Source organism: Rana temporaria, chromosome 9 (assembly GCF_905171775.1).
Source record: "Rana temporaria chromosome 9, aRanTem1.1, whole genome shotgun sequence".
Classification (NCBI taxonomy): domain Eukaryota; kingdom Metazoa; phylum Chordata; class Amphibia; order Anura; family Ranidae; genus Rana; species Rana temporaria.
This window is the reverse complement of record NC_053497.1, coordinates 19546292-19565645: the sequence shown is the minus strand read 5'-3', so window position 1 is coordinate 19565645 and position 19354 is coordinate 19546292. Positions and strand designations below refer to the sequence as shown.

General features: G+C 48.2%; 1 protein-coding gene across 3 annotated transcripts in view; it reads right to left on the bottom strand.

The window, feature by feature from the left end:
* The window catches only part of OPHN1 (oligophrenin 1), a 234765-nt gene that overhangs the window by 87079 nt on the left and 128332 nt on the right, over positions 1-19354 (bottom strand). For all 3 annotated transcript variants that reach the window (XM_040322901.1, XM_040322902.1, XM_040322903.1), the window contains 2 exons: positions 4639-4717; positions 2529-2562 (listed from right to left, as the gene is read on the bottom strand). In XM_040322901.1, coding sequence (XP_040178835.1) covers positions 2529-2562; positions 4639-4717 — 113 coding nt within the window. The remainder of the gene's footprint in view (positions 1-2528; positions 2563-4638; positions 4718-19354) is intronic.

Here is a 19354-nt window from a genome sequence, read left to right as displayed (position 1 = left end):
TATTTGTGGGGAAAAAAAGGGCGCCAATTTTGTTTGGGAGCCACATCGCACGACCGCGCAATTGTCAGTTAAAGCGATGCAGTGCCGAATCGCAAAAACTGGCCAGGTCCTTTACCTGCATAAAGGTCCGGGTCTTAAGTGGTTAACCGGCCTGCCTGCAGTCCAGATCTTTCACCAATTGAGAAGATTTGGTGCAGAAAAGACCATGGACTGTTGAGCAGTTAGAATCCAATATTAGGCAAGAATGGGACATTCATGTCCGCAGTGCCCAGACATTTACAAAGTGTTGTTAAAAGGGGATGCTACACAGTGCTAAACATGGCCCAACTTTTTTGAGATGTGTTGCTGCCATCAGTTTCAAAATGACTATTTTTGTTTCTTAAAATGGTATTGTACATTTTCTCAGTTTAACATTTGATAGGTTTCCTATTGAGAATAAAATCCGGGTTTATGATAACAATACAATCTGTTGATTTTACACAGCGCCCCAACTTTTTTTTGGAATTGGTGTTGTAATAAAAATGCAGTATATACCAAACTTGTCCCCATCATAAGCCCTCCCACTTTTTAGTCTTAGGGTACCTATACATGTAGTAACTAGATCACCGTGAATTACACTTTTTGGTAGCTCACCTTTAAAAGAAAAAAATAATGTCTATTGTACAGTGACCACAAATTGGCACATTTGGCCATTGTACTGGACATTTCATAACTAATGTCTGTCCATACTGTCAACCTCCAGATGGATGAAGCCTTTTCTGAATTATTGTAGATCACCCCTCACTCCCTCCGTCTCCTCACGTATCACTAATAGATAAATCAGTCTGGATGTCACACCACTTCCTCAAACTCAATCTATCCAAATCTGAATTTATAATTTTTCCTCCCCCATGTGCCCCTTCTCCTAATCTGTCAAAATTGATGGCACAACTATCATCCCATCCCTGCAAGCCAAGGTCCTAGGTGTAGTCCTGGACTCTGAACTATCCTTAAAGCCCCACGTCCAATCACTGTCCAAATCTTGCCTCCGCAACATCTCCAAAATACGCCCCTTTTTAACCAATGACACAACAAAGCTCTTAATTCACTCCCTGGTCATCTCTCACCTCGACTACTGCAACTCCCTCCTCATTGGCTTACCCCTACATAGTCTATCCCCCCTTCAATCCATCATGAAGGCTGCTGCCAGACTCATCCACCTTCCAAACCGCACTCGTCTCCGCTACTCGTCTCTGCCAATCCCTGCACCCAACCAATTAGATTCAAATTACCAACTACTTACAAAGTCATACACAACTCTGCCCCCAGCTACATCACTAACCTAGTCTCAAAATACCAACCTACTCGTTCTCTTCGTTCCTCCCAAGACCTCCTGCTCTCTAGCTCCCTCGTCACCTCCTCCCATGCTCGCATCCAGGACTTTTCCAGAGCCTCTCCAATCCTATGGAACTCCCTACCCCAATCTGTCTGATTATCTCCTACTCTATTAGCTTTTAGACCAGGGGTCTTCAAACTACGGCCCTCTAGTTGTTCAGGAACTACAATTCCCATCATGCCCTAGTCATGTCTGTGAATGTCAGTGTGTTACAATGCCTCATGGGATGTTTAGTTCTACAACAGCTGGAGGGCCGTAGTTTGAGGATCCCGGTTTTAGACGATCCCTGAAAACCCTCCTCTTTAGAGAAGCCTATCCTACCCCCACCTAACAACTGTATTTTTATTTGCTCCATCAGATCACCCCCCACAGCCATTACCTTTTGTTCCACGTGACCCTCCCATCTAGACTGCAAGCAGGGCCCTCTGATCTCTCCTGTATTGTAACTGTACGGTTTTCCCTCATGTAGTAAAGCGCTGCGCAAACTCTTAAGCCGCGTACACATGATCAGTTTTCTTGTCGGGAAAACGGTCATGTGTAGGCTCTCCAGCAGTTTTCCCGACGAGAAAACCAGAGAATCACGACGAGAAAATTTAGAACCTGTTTTAATTTTTCTCATTGCGTTTTTTCCCTCTGCAGTTTTCTCATAGGGAAACACTGCGATGGAGCCTACATACGGCCGGTTTTCTCGACCAAGAGAAATCATGTCGGGAAAACCGGCCGCGTGTAGACGGGGAAAAAGGGTCCAAGCCGGTCCTTGGTTTTCCCGTCGGGTTTCTCGTGTGTATGTGGCATTAACGCTATATATATCCTGTATAATAATCATAATAATGGTTGTTTGCTGTCACTTTCCCCCTACACACCTCCCTATTGGCTAGTAGGGCTACCTATCACAGTGAAGGGAACACAATAAAGCACAGAAGGGGGCTGGAGAAGGCAACCACAAGTTCTGGTCACTATTTCTATATAGCAGCATTTAAGTATTTGTGGCCCCTGGGGGGCCACAGGAAAGAATGTGTGGGTAACAGAAGGTGACGATTACGAAGTTTGAGCATAATTGTGATCACTCCAGTTATGTCTACAGATTCCCATTAAATTGACATTATAATATTGTATATGTGCGCTTATACAGCAATCGAAACATTGTACTCACTTTCATCACGCTTTGTAATTGGACTGTGATAGATCTGTAGAGAAAGATATAAACAAGACAGATACGGCAAATCAGTATCATGATGGGTGCAGCTACAGGCATCATCCAGATGTCATCTTTTTCAGCCAGCGAATCACTGCACCCTAAGAACAATCATAGCGGCAGTACAGCTGCTTGATAGTTCTTCCTGGTGGTGGGAGGGGACATCCCCTCCCACCGCCCTCTGGCGCTTCTACCGGCTCAGCGAGCCGGATAACGATTTGGTCACCGCCGTAAGTTGCGCATAGAAAATTTCTGGTGACCAGATGGTCCCCGGTCATCTCTATGACCTTTGGAGGCCTGGACGCTACATTATTAAGTCACTACCAGGTCGTCGAAAGTAAACAAAGCCGGGGACACGGCTGGAAATGCAGAGACAGTTTATTTTTCTGGATCTCGATCTTTCAAGCCTGGAGAGATCTGGGGACTTAAATGAGTTCTCCAAGCTAAAACTTTTAACCCCCGCTGTGCCCGGGCTGTAAAACTATACAAAATAAACTTTCACTTACCTGCCTACGATCCCCCGTTGTTCGGATATCGCCGTCCCGTTCTCCGGTCCCGGTCTGTTCCACTTCCTGCGGGTCGGTGACTCACAGTGCGCTCAGCCTATCAGCGGCCGCAGCAATGTCCCGTCGCGTCCGCTGATAGGCTGAGCGCACTGTGAGTCACCGACCCGCAGGAAGTGGAACAGACCGGGACCGGAGAACGGGACGGCGATATCCGAACAACGGGGGATCGTAGGCAGGTAAGTGAAAGTTTATTTTGTATAGTTTTACAGCCCGGGCACAGCGGGGGTTAAACGTTTTAGCTTGGAGAACTCCTTCAATGACCCAGATCTTTCTATAAAGAGGACCTGTCATGCACTATTCCTATTACAAGGGAGGTTTACATTCCTTGTAATAGGAACAAAAGCGATATAAAAAAAATGTAAAGAGAAAGTGTAAAAATAAAAGTAAAATAAGGAATAAAACCCCCCCAAAAAAACGAATTTAAAGCTTGCGCAAGTCGCGCACACACATATGAGGTATTGCCGCATGCATTAGAGCGAGATTAACAATTCCAGCCCAAGACCCCCTCTCTGTAACGCTAAACATGTAGCCTGTAAAAAAAATTAAAACGTCACCTATGGAGATTTTTAAGTACCAAAGTCTGGCGCCATTCCACAAGTGTGCGCAATTTTAAAGCGTCACATGTTAGATATCTATTTACTCGGCGTAACATCTTACACATTATATTAAAAAAAAATGGGCCAACGACTTTTTTTTAATGCCTAGGGGGGTCTCTTATACCCTCCTAGGCATTTTTAATTCTTAACATTGGCAGTAACCCTCCTATTCAATTTATCTTCAGGTAAGAGTGTTAGGATTATAGTTATTGTTCCCTCTCTTCCTGTTTGAATTACCATTAAAGAATTCTATATTATAGGTGTCCCTAATTAGCTCCTGATGCGTATGATCTCTATTGTGATTTATCAATCGTGTTTTATTTTATCTTGTACTATATTTATTGATGTTAACAGGAATGTCATTATATGCATGATGCTCTAGTCTGTAATGAATAAACAAGCTATTTATTATGTATTGATTGTCTCATCCAAGCCAAGTGCTGTATTTCATTCAAAGTCCCATTGTCCTCCTGTCCCTATTCGCCCTTTGTCCCAATTCATTAACCAGTTGTTTCCCCCAAAAAAATTGCGTTTGAAAAATTGCTGTGCAAATACCGTGCGACATAAAAAGTTGACCGCCATTTTATTTCCTAGGGTCTCTGCTAAAAAAAACATACAGTCCCAGATTCTCAAAGGACTTACGACGGCACAACGCCATGTGCGCTGTCGTAAGTCCTAATCTGGGCCGTCGTATCATTGCGACTGATCCTTAGAATCAGTTACGCATAGATATCCATTAGATACGACAGGCGTAAGGCTGATTTGTTACATAGTAGCATGATGTTGTTTTGCACTTTGCAGTTACAAAGGCCCTTCATTTCTCTAGTGCGGCTGGTGAAGGTTTACAGGCTGCAGTTTAATGATTCAGCAGTAGAGGTCACTCCAACCACAGCAGACGATACTCACCGGCTCTTTACCATCCATCGCTTCAATCCACAGGCGGCGATTAGTCTCGGAAAAGGCCTGAAAAGTGATGGTGCTTTGTCTGAAACACAGGATGGCGGACATTATTATTCCAGTTCACAGCAAACACACAAAGCAAAATCTAACTCCATTGCAGTGATCCTGCCATTCACCTGAATTATCCGACAAGGGACTTAAACCCACAGCAAATCTAAATGCTCCATCAACTATCTCCAGCTTTATTTTACATTTTATCTACCATTTAAAGGATAAGATCACCTGCAGCCTGCAGAGCATTGCACCCGCGATCATCGGATCAAAGGTGCAATGTCAGGCTCCTGCAGATTTTTTTTTTTTATTTTCCCTTGCAGTAGTGTCCACACTACAAAGGTTTACTGCTCATTTTGTCTAGAGGAGAAGCACTTTGACTTACCTGACCTACTCGGGCGTAACATCATATTTTATATTTTAACCACTTAAGACCCGGACCATTATGCACAGGGTTGGACTGGCCATCGGGACTACCGGGAGTTTCCCGGTGGGCCGATGGCTCAGTGGGCCAGTTGTCACTCAGGGGCGTCGGGAGGGGATGGCTAGAGCCCCGAGTGGGTCCTCAAAAAGCCGGGAGTCTCGCCCTTAGTGTAAACATCCAGTGATTGGTGGGCAAGCGGGGGGCGTGCGGCCGCAGTGAGAGTGGAGCTGTCAAAACGAAGCACTGATGTCGGGGATGGGCGGGGCCAATATGCGGGCGGGGGCACCCCCATCCCCGACATCATTGCTTAGATTTGACAGCTCCACTCTCACTGCAGCCGCACGCCCCGATACCAATGTGCGGGGCCCCTTCGTCCAGTACATTTGCAAACACTGCCTGTATACACTCTGACAGTCAGAATGTATACAGGCAGTGTTTGCTATGTACTGGACGAAGGGGCACCGCACATTGGTATTGGGTCGTGCGGCTGCAGAATCTGACTGCTGGCTGGGAGGAAGGTGGTGGCCGCACCCGTTGCAACTACTGCACCTGCACGGTTCCAGTGCAGGCTGCAGAGTATCGCTGCTGGAGGGGGTGCATGGAGTGCATGTGCAGGGTGACAACAGTGAACCTGTTGAACATCCTGCCTGTGTGTCCTCTTCTCTCCCGTGTAACTCCTCCTCCCCCTGTCCAGACTGTCCGAGCAGAAGACAGAGCTGTCTAACTTTTCAAGCTTGTGATTTGTTGCTAGGGGCGGTCCTAGCAACCAATCGTCTGTCTGTTACATGAAAAGTTAAACAGCTCCCGCCTTCTGCTTGGACGCTTCGCATCCTCTTGCGAAGCGTGTGTAAGGTAAGGGAGGGGGCACTGACATAAAGGGAGCTGTAAAAGGAAGTGGGTGTCAGTGTATGTGTAAGGAGGGGGGGGGGGGTCAGTATATGTGTAAGGAGGGGGGGGATCAGTATATGTGTAAGGAGGGGGGGGGATCAGTATATGTGTAAGGAGGGTGGGGATCAGTATATGTGTATGGAGGGGGGGGGGGTCAGTATATGTGTAAGGAGGGGGGGATCAGTATATGTGTAAGGAGGGGGGGGGATCAGTATATGTGTAAGGAGGGGGGGATCAGTATATGTGTAAGGAGGGGGGGGGGGATCAGTATATGTGTAAGGAGGGGGGGATCAGTGTATGTGTAAGGAGGGGGGGGGGGTCAGTATATGTGTATGGAGGGGGGGGTCAGTATATGTGTAAGGAGGGGGGGATCAGTATATGTGTAAGGAGGGGGGGGGATCAGTATATGTGTAAGGAGGGGGGGATCAGTATATGTGTAAGGAGGGGGGGATCAGTATATGTGTAAGGAGGGGGGGCTCAGTATATGTGTAAGGAGGGGGGGGATCAGTGTATGTGTAAGGAGGGGGGGGTCAGTATATGTGTATGGAGGGGGGGGGTCAGTATATGTGTAAGGAGGGGGGGGGGGATCAGTGTATGTGTAAGGAGGGGGGGTCAGTATATGTGTATGGAGGGGGGGGGGTCAGTATATGTGTAAGGAGGGGGGGATCAGTATATGTGTAAGGAGGGGGGGGGATCAGTATATGTGTAAGGAAGGGGGGGTCAGTATATGTGTAAGGAGGGGGGGGTCAGTATATGTGTAAGGAGGGAGGGGGGGTCAGTATATGTGTAAGGAGGGAGGGGGGGTCAGTATATGTGTAAGGAGGGAGGGGGGGGTCAGTATATGTGTAAGGAGGGAGGGGGGGTCAGTATATGTGTAAGGAGGGAGGGGGGGGACAGTGTTTGTGTCAGGAGGGGGGACAGTGTTTGTGTCAGGAGGGGGGGGCAGTGTTTGTGTCAGGAGGGGGGGGCAGTGTTTGTGTCAGGAGGGGGGGGTCAGTGTATGTGTCAGGAGGGGGGGACAGTGTTTGTGTCAGGAGGGGGGGGGGTCAGTGTATGTGTCAGGAGGAGGGACAGTGTTTGTGTCAGGAGGGGGGGGGGTCAGTGTTTGTGTCAGGAGGGGGCGGGGGTCAGTGTATGTGTCAGGAGGGGGGGGGGACAGTGTTTGTGTCAGGAGGGGGCGGGGGTCAGTGTATGTGTCAGGAGGGGGGACAGTGTATGTGTCAGGAGGGGGGGACAGTGTTTGTGTCAGGAGGGGGCGGGGGTCAGTGTATGTGTCAGGAGGGGGGACAGTGTTTGTGTCAGGAGGGGGGGGGACAGTGTTTGTGTCAGGAGGGGGGGGACAGTGTTTGTGTCAGGAGGGGCGGGGGTCAGTGTATGTGTCAGGAGGGGGGGGCAGTGTTTGTGTCAGGAGGGGGGGGCAGTGTTTGTGTCAGGAGGGGGGGGGCAGTGTATGTGTCAGGAGGAGGGACAGTGTTTGTGTCAGGGGGGGGGGGGGTCACTGTGTGTGTCAGGAGGGGGGGGGCAGTGTTTGTGTCAGGAGGGGGGGGGGGGTCAGTGTATGTGTCTGTGATTTTTTTTTTTAATATGCAGCATGGTGGGGGGACGGGAGTAAATGCACTGCCACTGGTCATAGTAACTGATGTATTGGACCCCTTTCACACTGAGCCGCCCATAGCGTCGCCGGTAAAACGCCGCTATTTTTACCGCCGACAATTGCGTATAGTTTACGGTGTTTGCAAAAATTAAGTGGGCCGGTCTGGATGAAGTCCAGGGCCAAATTTTTGTCCCAGTCCACCCCTGATTATGCAGGTTAAGGACCTGACCAGTTTTTGCGATTCGGCACTGCGTCGCTTCAACCGACAATTACGCGGTCGTGCGATGTGGCTCCCAAACAAAATTGGCGTCCTTTTTTCCCCCACAAATAGAGCTTTCTTTTGGTGGTATTTGATCATCTCTGCAATTTTTATTTTTTGCGCTATAAACAAAAATAGAGTGACAATTTAGAAAAAAAATCTATATTTTTTACTTTTTGTTATAATAAATATCCCTAAAAAAAAGATATAAAAAAAAAACATTATTTTTCCTCAGTTTAGGCCGATCAGAATTCTTCTACCTATTTTTGGTAAAAAATAATTGCAATAAGCGTTTATCGATTGCTTTGTGCAAAATTTATAGCGTTTACAAAATAGGGCATAGTTTTATGGCATTTTTATTAATATTATTTTTTTTACTACAAATGGCGGCGATTAGCGATTTTTTTCGTGACTGCGACATTATGGCGGACACATCGGACACTTTTGACACATTTTTGGGACCATTGTCATTTTCACAGCGAAAAGTGCTATAAAAATGCAGATTACTGTGAAAATTACAATTGCAGTTTAGGAGTAAACCACTAGGCGGCGCTGAAGGGGTTAAGTGCGACCTCATGTGTGTTTTTAACTGTAGGGGGGCGGAGCTGTACGTGTGACTTCAGCGATCGTCGTTCGCTATATCAGGGAACAGACGATCGCTGACATTGCCACAGTGAAGAACGGGGAAGGCGTGTTTACACGCCTCTCCCCGTTCTTCAGCTCCTGTGACCGTTCGTGGGACACCAGCGGCGATCAGGTCCGCGAGCGCGGTCACGGAGTTTCGGACAGGGTCGCGGGCATGCCGGCGGCAGCGCGCTCACGACCCCACAGCTGGGCCTTAAAGAGACACGTACAGGTACGTGCTTGTGCCCAGCCGTGCCCTTCTGCCGACGTATATCGGCGTGAAGGGGTCCTTAAGTGGTTAACAAACAATGGGGTATTATATTGTGTTTGTGTGCCCCAACGTTCACTATCCACTTCAATATCGGGCACTTTCCCTCCCATTGCCCGGGCCAATTTTCAGCTCTGTCACATTTTGAATGACAATTACGCGTTAATGCAACGCTGTACCCAAACTTCATAACAAGATCATCATACCAACAGTGAGACATGGTGGTGGTAGGGGAATGGTCTGGGGCTGCTTTGCAGCTTTAGGACCTGGATGACTTGCCATAACTGATGGAACCAAGAATTCTGAGCTCTACCAGAAAATCCTAAAGCAGAATGTCCGGTCATCAGTTCCTGACTTCAAGCTGCATTTGAGTTATGCAGCAGGACAATGATCCGAAGCACAACAGCATGCCCACCTCCAAATGGTTCAAACAAAGCAAAGCAAAATTTTGGTTTTGGAGTGGCCTAGTCAAAGCCCGCCATAATGTTGCAGTCCCAATAAAAATCGCAGATCGCCGCCATTACTAGTAAAAAAAAAAAATATTATAAAAATGTCATAAATCCATCCCCTATTTTGTAGACACTATAACTTTTGCGCAAACCAATCACTCTACACTTATTTGGATTTTTTTTACCAAAAATATGTAGAAGAATACATATCGGCCTAAACTGTGGAAGAAATTCGTTTTTTTATATACATTTTTGGGGGATATTTATTATAGCAAACAGTTAAAAAAAAAAAATCTTCAAAACTGATGCTTCTTTTGTTTAAAGCGCAAAAAAAAAAAAACGCATAGGTGATCAAATACCACCAAAAGAAAGCTCTATTTGTGGGGGGAAAAAAGGACGTCAATTTTGTTTGGGTAGAACGTCGCACGACCGCGCAATTGTCAGCAAAAGCGACGCAGTTAAAAAAATGCTCTGATCAGGAAGGGGGTAAATCCTTCCGGGGCTGAAGTGGTTTTAAAAGTGTGATACTTTAATAAAATATGCGATTTTTTTTTTTTTTTTATAATTTTGGTTTATGCTTCTTTTCTGGCCTGTATACGTCTTTTTTATTGAAAAAATAAATAAAAAAATCATAGGGCAGGGGGTGGGGAAGCTGGAAAAAGGGATTTTTAATACAGCTTACCTGTAAAATCCTTTTCTTGGAGTACATCACGGGACACAGAGCGGCATATTCATTACTATATGGGTTATATGGAGTACCTTCAGGTGTTGACACTGGCAATCTCAAACAGGAAGTGCCCCTCCCTATATAACCCCCTCCCATAGGAGGAGTACCTCAGTTTTGTAGCAAGCAGTATGCCTCCCAAAATGGTCCCCATAAGAGGGGTGGGAGCTCTGTGTCCCGTGATGTACTCCAAGAAAAGGATTTTACAGGTAAGCTGTATTAAAAATCCCTTTTTCTTTATCGTACATCACGGGACACAGAGCGGCATATTCATTACTATATGGGATGTCCCAAAGCAATGCTTACAATGAGGGGAGGGAGAACATCTCCAAGACAAAAGGATTTAATTTAGAGAAATACTCAAATCATAATAAATCCAACTTAGTTGAGAAAAATAATCTTAAATTTTAAATTTAACTCAAAAAAGAGGAGCCCCCGGAATCCGAGGGTCTCAAACTGCAGCCTGCAGCACTGCCTGCCCAAAGGCTGTATCAGACTTCCTTCTTACGTCCAACTGGTAGAATTTTGTAAACGTGTGGACAGAAGACCAGGTTGCCGCCTTGCAAACTTGAGCCATAGAGATCTGGTGGTGTGCTGCCCAGGAGGCGCCCATGGCCCTAGTAGAATGAGCCTTTAATGATACTGGAGGAGGCAACCCTTTCAAGCCGTAGGCCTGAGTGATTAATTGCTTAATCCACCTAGAAATGGTGGACTTTGCAGCTGCCTGCCCCTTCTTGGGCCCATCCGGTAATATGAACAGCACATCTGTTTTCCGGATCTTCTTTGTAGCTTTAAGATAGGCCTTCATGGCCCTGACGATATCCAAGGTATGCAGCAACCCTTCCTTTCTGGAAGTAGGTTTAGGGAAGAAGGATGGTAATACCAAATCCTGGTTCAAATGAAAACTGGATACAACCTTCGGTAGGAAGGAAGGATGAGGGCGGAGAACGACCCTGTCCTTATGAAAAATAAGATATGGTTCCTTACAGGATAAGGCCGCCAGTTCCGATACTCTTCTTGCGGAAACTATGGCGACCAAAAATAAAGGGATTTTTAATACAGCTTACCTGTAAAATCCTTTTCTTGGAGTACATCACGGGACACAGAGCGGCATATTCATTACTATGTGGGTTATATGGAGTACCTTCAGGTGATGGACACTGGCAATCTCAAACAGGAAGTGCCCCTCCCTATATAACCCCCTCCCATAGGAGGAGTACCTCAGTTTTGTAGCAAGCAGTATGCCTCCCAAAAAATGGTCCCCAAAAGAGGGGTGGGAGCTCTGTGTCCCGTGATGTACTCCAAGAAAAGGATTTTACAGGTAAGCTGTATTAAAAATCCCTTTTTCTTTCTCGTACATCACGGGACACAGAGCGGCATATTCATTACTATGTGGGATGTCCCAAAGCAATGCTTACAATGAGGGGAGGGAGAACATCTTCCCAAGACAAAAGGATTTAATTTAGAGATATACTCAAATCATAATAAATCCAACTTAGTTGAGAAAAAATAAATTTTTTAATTTAACTCAAAAGGGAGCCCCCCGGAATCCGAGGGTCTCAAACTGCAGCCTGCAGCACTGCCTGCCCAAAGGCTGTATCAGTATTCCTTCTTACGTCCAACTGGTAGAATTTTGTAAACGTGTGGACAGAAGACCAGGTTGCCGCCTTGCAAACTTGAGCCATAGAGATCTGGTGGTGTGCTGCCCAGGAGGCGCCCATGGCTCTAGTAGAATGAGCCTTTAATGATAACGGAGGAGGCAACCCTTTCAAGCCGTAGGCCTGAGTGATTAACTGTTTAATCCATCTCGAGATGGTGGATTTTGCAGCTGCCTGCCCCTTCTTGGGCCCATCCGGTAAAATGAACAACACATCTGTTTTCCGGATCTTCTCTGTAGCTTTAAGATAGGCCTTCATGGCCCTGACAATATCCAAGGTATGCAGCAACCCTTCCTTTCTGGAAGTAGGTTTAGGGAAGAAGGATGGTAATACCAAATCCTGGTTTAGATGAAAACTGGATATAACCTTTGGTAGGAAGGAAGGATGAGGGCGGAGAACGACCTTGTCCTTATGAAAAATAAGATATGGTTCCTTACAGGATAAGGCCGCCAGTTCCGATACTCTTCTTGCGGAAACTATGGCGACCAAAAATACTAACTTCCTTGTCAGTAAAACCAAAGGAATTTCAGCCAACGGCTCAAACGGTTGTTTCTGTAAACTTGACAGAACAAGATTTAAATCCCACGGACAAAGCGGGGATTTAACTGGAGGATTAATACGTAAGACCCCTTGAAGGAAGGTCTTAACTAGCGAGTGGGTGGCCAGCGGCCGCTGAAACCACACTGACAAAGCTGAAATCTGTCCTTTGATTGTGCTTAATGCCAGTCCTTTATCCACTCCTAGCTGGAGAAAACTTAATACTCTATCGATGGTAAACTTGCGAGAAAGCCATCGCTTGGACTCACACCAGCCTACATAGGCCTTCCAGACCCTGTAATAAATCACCCTAGAGACCGGTTTCCTGGCTCTGATTAGGGTAGAGATTACTTTCTGAGACAGACCTCTACCCCTGAGAATCAGGGATTCAGCCTCCAGGCCGTCAAATTTAGATGCCGTAAGGCAGGGTGGAGGATCGGACCTTGCGATAGCAGGTCTGGCCGTAGAGGAAGAGTCCAAGGGTCTCCCACTACCATCTTTAGGATTAGTGAGTACCATGCCCTTCTGGGCCATGCTGGAGCTACCAGGATGACTGGTATGTGCTCCACCCTGATCCTGCGCAGCAGGCGGGGTAGTAACTGGAGCGGGGGAAATGCATAAAGAAGTTTGAACTGATGCCAAGGGCAAACTAACGCATCGGTTCCGCAGGCCCTGGGATCCCTTGTGCGGGACATGAACCTGTCTAGCTTCTTGTTCAGTCTCGATGCCATGATATCCACGTCCGGCACTCCCCATTTCTGGCAGAGTGTCTGAAAGACCTGTGGATGCAGAGACCACTCCCCCGGCAACAGAGTCTGGCGACTTAAGAAGTCCGCCTGTAGGTTGTCCACTCCGGGAATGAATATAGCCGATATGCAGGGCACATGGGCTTCTGCCCACAAGAAAATCAAGCTCACTTCTCTCTGAGCGGCTTGACTCTTGGTTCCCCCTTGGTGATTTATGTATGCCACCGCCGTGGCATTGTCCGATTGTATTCTCACCGGGAACCCCTGCAGTTTGGACGTCCAAGCCTTGAGGGCTAGTCGAGCAGCTCTGAGCTCCAAGATATTGATGGGCAACTGCTTCTCTGCTGCTGCCCAAGTGCCCTGGCGAGTGCAACCCTCCAACATTGCTCCCCAGCCAAACAGGCTGGCGTCTGTGGTTACTATTTTCCAGGTCACAGGACTGAAAGTCTTTCCCTTCAGGAGATTCTGAGGGTTTAACCACCAAGATAGACTTTGCCGCACTCTTGGTGAGAGTGGCAAAGGAATTTCTAAGGCCTGAGGCCTCTTGCTCCATGCTGACAGGATGGCTGCCTGCAGGATGCGAGTGTGGCTCTGAGCGTACGGAACCGCCTCGAATGTGGCCACCATCTTGCCTAGTAGTCGCATACATAGGCGAACAGTTGGCCTTTTCTTTCTTAGAACTATTTGTATTAGCTCTTTGATGGCCTTGACCTTTAATAGGGGTAGGAACACCTTTTGTTGTTCTGTATCCAATCTCATGCCGAGATATTCCAGCTGCCTTGTGGGCAGGAATGCTGACTTGTCTCGATTTAGGACCCAGCCGAACCTTTCGAGGTACTGAACTGTGAGGGCCACTGCTCGCTCCAGGCCAGGAGACGAGTGGTCTACAACCAAGAGGTCGTCCAGGTAAGCCAAGACCGTGACTCCTTGGGTCCTTAGATTGGCTAGGATTGGGGCTAGGACCTTCGTGAATACCCGGGGGGCCGTAGCCAACCCGAAAGGGAGCGCCATAAATTGGAAATGACGTTGAGCCACCGAGAAGCGTAGAAATACTTGATGTGGCTGAAAAATTGGCACATGAAGGTAAGCATCCTTTATGTCTATGGACGCCATAAAGTCGTCCTTCTGGAGCACGGCGACAGCTGACCGAATAGTTTCCATCCGGAATGAGCGGACCTTTAGGTACGCATTCACTCCCTTTAAGTCCAAAATTGGCCTGACATCGCCGTTGGGCTTTGGAATGATAAACAGGTTGGAGTAGAACCCCAATCCCTGTTCCCGGACTGGTACTTCTACTATCACTTTTTGGCATAGCAGATGATTCAATGCCGCTATCAATGCGGCTTTTTTCACAGGGTCGCCTGGTACTCTTGACTCCTGGTAATGAGGAGGAGGGATTTTTAGAAACTCTAGTCTGTAACCTGCGGCCACAGTAGACCGGACCCATTCGTCGGGGATGTTGGCTTCCCAAACCTCTGCAAAGAGGTGAAGCCTTCCCCCCACCCTCATGGGTGGGGGCGCCTCTTCATAAGGCAGACTTAGGGGCTGGCTTAGCTGGTTTGCGATACCAAGGTTTCTTGCCGCCAGAGGCCTGTCCCTGCGATTTGCTGTTAAAGTTTGATCGTACAGGAGGCCGTCGGTACTGCCTGGAATTTGAGGGCCCCGAAGCCGGGGAAAGCTGCCTTTTACATGTAGGCCCCCGAAACTTCTTTTTGACTGGTAAAAGCGTACTTTTACCACTCGAAATAGTCTGAATGTATTTATCCAGATCTTCTCCGAAGAGTCGCCCTCCATGGAAGGGAAAACCTGCCAAAAGCTTTTTGCACGGGGGCTCGGCCGCCCAGTTTTTTAACCATAAGAGTCTTCTCATATGCACTAAAAATAGTGATAAACGAGACGCTTGCTGAATAGAGTCCTTTATAGCATCCACCGCAAAGCATAGAGCTCTGGGTATATCAGATAGCTCCTCTGCCTGCTGGGCAGGGATGTCCTTAAGCATCTGTTTAGTCTGGTCCTTTAAAGCTTGACAGATTCCGATAGCAGCAACTGCTGGCTGTACCACTGCCCCTGCCGTAGCAAAGGAAGCTTTTAAAAGAGTCTCCAAACGTTTATCAACCGGGTCCTTAAACATTTGAATGTTTTCTACCGGGCAAGTTAGTGATTTATTCACACATGAGATGGCAGCATCCACCGCTGGGAGCGCCCATCTTTTGGCAAACTTCTCTTCCAACGGGTAGATAACAGAAAATTTTTTAGGCGGCAGAAAAATTCTGTCTGGTCGTACCCAATCCTGGAAAATTAATTCCTCCAAAAGAGGATGGACCGGAAAAACTGCGTTGTTCAAAGGCGCCCTTAAGGAGCCCAAAGAGGAAACTACCGGACCCCGGCGCTCCGGTAAAGGCAACTTAAATGCTGAGTGAACCATATCTGTCAAAGACTGGACCCACAGACTCTCCGCTTGGGAGGCTGAGAATGGTTCTTCAACAGTAGATTCCTCAATTTCTGAACCCTCTGGATTCTCGTCCAGTAGGTCCTCCTGAAACTCTAATTCCTCCGGCGAGAGAATTTCAGCATCTGAGGATACAAATTTAGGCGAAGGGGATCTAGTCCGTTTCTTGCCTGGTAAAGACTTAGCGAACATAGCCGCCAATCTTTCCTCTAGCCCACCCAAAGAGGCAGCTAGCATTTCCTCTGTGACAAACACAGGGTTGGGTGGATCTGGGCCAGCCGCCGCACCAGACCCCCCTATTGGCTCAACCAAGGCGGCCACAACTTGGCTACTAGGTGGGGAGAGTACCGGCATAGCCTGACTCATGTCCTCAGAATCCGAGGGGGAGCCCTTTTGTTTTTTGGCACTTTTTGCCCCTTTTGATCCTGAGCCTTTGGGAGCCATAGTACAATACCGAGGTACCCCTGCATGCAACAACTGACTGTTTGCAGCTAGGAATAGTTAAGAGGTTTAGGGAACAGCAGGATTACTAGTGTCCAAAAACCCCTGGTGAGGCCGAGTATGTTTATTCAAAAAACAAAGGAAAAAAATCTCTTTTTTTTTTTTTTTTTTTACTATGATATTATGTTCCTTTAAATAAAATGTGTATATATATATATTCTTTTTTTTTTTTTTTTTTAAAACATACGGCCCCACCAGATATCCTTTGCGGCCTCCAACCTGCTGCAAAGGGGAATTTTTGGCTGTAGAAAGAAAATAGGCCAAGCCTAGGATGTACTACCCCTTTCCTGCCACCGGGGGTCACCGGAGTGCCGCTCTGCGTCCCCTCTCCTCCAGCATCAGCTCAGACTGAGCCATGAATGCAGCCTGTCTGTTCTTAACAGACGCGAAGGCACGCCTCTTCCTGCGCTCTCTCCGCCCCCTCCTCCCGAACGGCGCGAAACCGTCTATTTTGGCGTGCCCGCGCACGCGCGCGCGCCTGTCAGGAAGGAGAGAGACACATGGAGACGCGCGCCAGGCGCTACAGAGGCAGGGAGAGAGGATCGAGCCGTCGGCTGCAGGGCGGCAAATTTGAACCCCCGGACAGGTAGGCAGCTAACAGAGACTCTTAAGGGCTCAGTTCTTTGCCCAGAAGAGATTCAAAGATGACCCTATCTGACCAGCAGGGCAGCAGGTGGCCAGCAAAGACTTACTTGGACAGGGGAACCAGAGATGGGGGGGGGAAATCAGACCATCCTGTCTACACACAGACATAGTGACCAAGGTGCCTATGCAGAGCATACTTAGGCTACCCCCCCTTTTGATCACCCCTGGGGAGCCCGCTGTCGAACCAAGTTCCGCAGGCTCCCCACTTACCTGCTCCATGCCGCAGGACGTTTGCAAGCAAACACAGTCCAATCTTCTCCCATCTCCGTGGGTAGTGTAGTAGACCATCAGGCACTGGGGTCCTAGAAGGAACCGCTGTCCTGGACCTATATAGCACCCCGGCAAGCAGGATACTTTTGGCTTTGGAAAAAAGCACCAAGTCCTGGGCCCGGGGTCCAGCCCTTCAGAGAGGGCATTATAGGCAAAACCCCATGGATTTTGGGGCCCGGGTACTGTCCACTTCGGCACTGAGGCACTCTGGACAGATCCGGTTAGCCTGCCAAAATCCTAAGGATATGGAGGCAAGCTATTCCGTGACCAACACCTAAGACACTGGCGAAAAAACTGAGGTACTCCTCCTATGGGAGGGGGTTATATAGGGAGGGGCACTTCCTGTTTGAGATTGCCAGTGTCCATCACCTGAAGGTACTCCATATAACCCACATAGTAATGAATATGCCGCTCTGTGTCCCGTGATGTACGAGAAAGAAACTAACTTTCTTGTCAGTAAAACCAAAGGAATTTCAGCCAACGGCTCAAACGGTTGTTTCTGTAAACTTGACAGAACAAGGTTTAAATCCCACGGGCAAAGCGGGGATTTAACTGGAGGTTTAATACGTAAGACCCCTTGAAGGAAGGTCTTAACCAGCGAGTGGGTGGCCAGCGGCCGCTGAAACCACACTGACAGAGCAGAAATCTGTCCTTTGATTGTGCTTAATGCCAATCCTTTATCCACTCCTAGCTGGAGAAAACTTAATACTCTATCGATGGTAAATTTGCGAGAAAGCCATCGCTTGGACTCACACCAGCCTACATAGGCCTTCCAGACCCTGTAATAAATCACCCTAGAGACCGGTTTCCTGGCTCTGATTAGGGTAGAGATTACTTTCTGAGACAGACCTCTACCCCTGAGAATCAGGGATTCAGCTTCCAGGCCGTCAAATTTAGATGCCGTAAGGCAGGGTGGAGGATCGGACCTTGCGATAGCAGGTCTGGCCGTAGAGGAAGAGTCCAAGGGTCTCCCACTACCATCCTTAAGATGAGTACCATGCCCTTCTGGGCCATGCTGGAGCTACCAGGATGACTGGTATGTGCTCCACCCGGATCCTGCGCAGCAGGCGGGGTAGTAACTGGAGCGGGGGAAACGCATAAAGAAGTTTGAACTGATGCCAAGGGCAAACCAACGCATCGGTTCCGCAGGCCATCGGATCCCTTGAGCGGGACATGAACCTGTCTAGCTTCTTGTTGAGTCTCGATGCCATGATATCCACGTCCGGCACTCCCCATCTTTGGCAGAGTGCTTGAAAGATTTGTGGATGCAGAGACCATTCCCCCGGCAAAAGAGTCTGGCGGCTTAAGAAGTCCGCCTGAAAGTTGTCCACTCCTGGAATGAATATTGCCGATATGCAGGGCACATGAGCCTCTGCCCATAGGAGAATCAAGCTCACCTCTCTCTGAGCGGCTTGACTCCTGGTTCCCCCTTGGTGATTTATGTATGCCACGGCCGTGGCATTGTCTGATTGAATTCTCACCGGGAACCCCTGCAATTTTGACGTCCAAGCCCTGAGGGCTAGTCGAGCAGCTCTGAGCTCCAAGATGTTGATGGGCAACTGCTTCTCTGGCGTTGCCCAAGTACCTTGGCGAGTGCAACCATCCAAAATTGCTCCCCAGCCCGTCAGGCTGGCGTCTGTGGTCACTATCTTCCAAGCCACTGGGCTGAAAGACTTCCCCTTCAGTAGATTCTGAGGGTCTAACCACCAACACAGACTTTGTCGGACTCTTGATGAGAGCGGCAACGGGATATCCAAGGCCTGTGGCCTTCTGCTCCATGCTGACAGGATGGCTGCCTGCAGGATGCGAGTGTGGCTCTGGGCGTTTGGTACCGCCTCGAATGTGGCCACCATCTTGCCTAGTAACCTCATACATAGGCGAATAGTCGGTTCCTTCTTGCTTAGAACCAGTAGGATTAATTCCTTGATGGCTTTGACCTTCCTCAGAGGTAGAAACACTCTTTGTTGTTCTGTGTCTAATCTCATGCCGAGATATTCCAACTGCCTTGTGGGCAGGAAAGCTGACTTTTCTCGATTTAGGACCCAGCCGAACTTCTCGAGGTATTGGACCGTGAGGGCCACTGCTCGCTCCAAGCCGGGAGACGAGTGATCTATGACTAGGAGGTCGTCCAGGTATGCTAGGATCGTGACCCCTTGGATCCTTAGTTTGGCTAGGATTGGAGCTAGGACCTTCGTGAACACCCGGGGGGCCGTAGCCAACCCGAAGGGAAGCGCCACGAATTGGAAGTGACGCGAAGCCACCATGAAGCGTAGATATTTTTGATGTGAATGATAAATTGGAAGATGAAGGTAGGCATCCTTTATGTCTATGAACGCCATGAAGTCGTCCTTTTGGAGTGTGGTAGCTGCTGACCGCACGGATTCCATCCGAAATGAGCGGATCTTTAGGTATGTATTTACCATCTTTAGGTCCAAAATTGGCCTGACATCTCCATTGGACTTCGGGATGATGAATAGGTTGGAGTAGAAACCTAGCCCCTGTTCCAGGACTGGTACCTCTACTATTACTTCCTGGGAAAGTAGATGATTTAATGCCGACATTAATGCGGCTCCTTTCTCCGGATCGTTTGGAATCCTCGACTCCTGGAAATGAAGAGGAGGAAACCTTAGGAAAT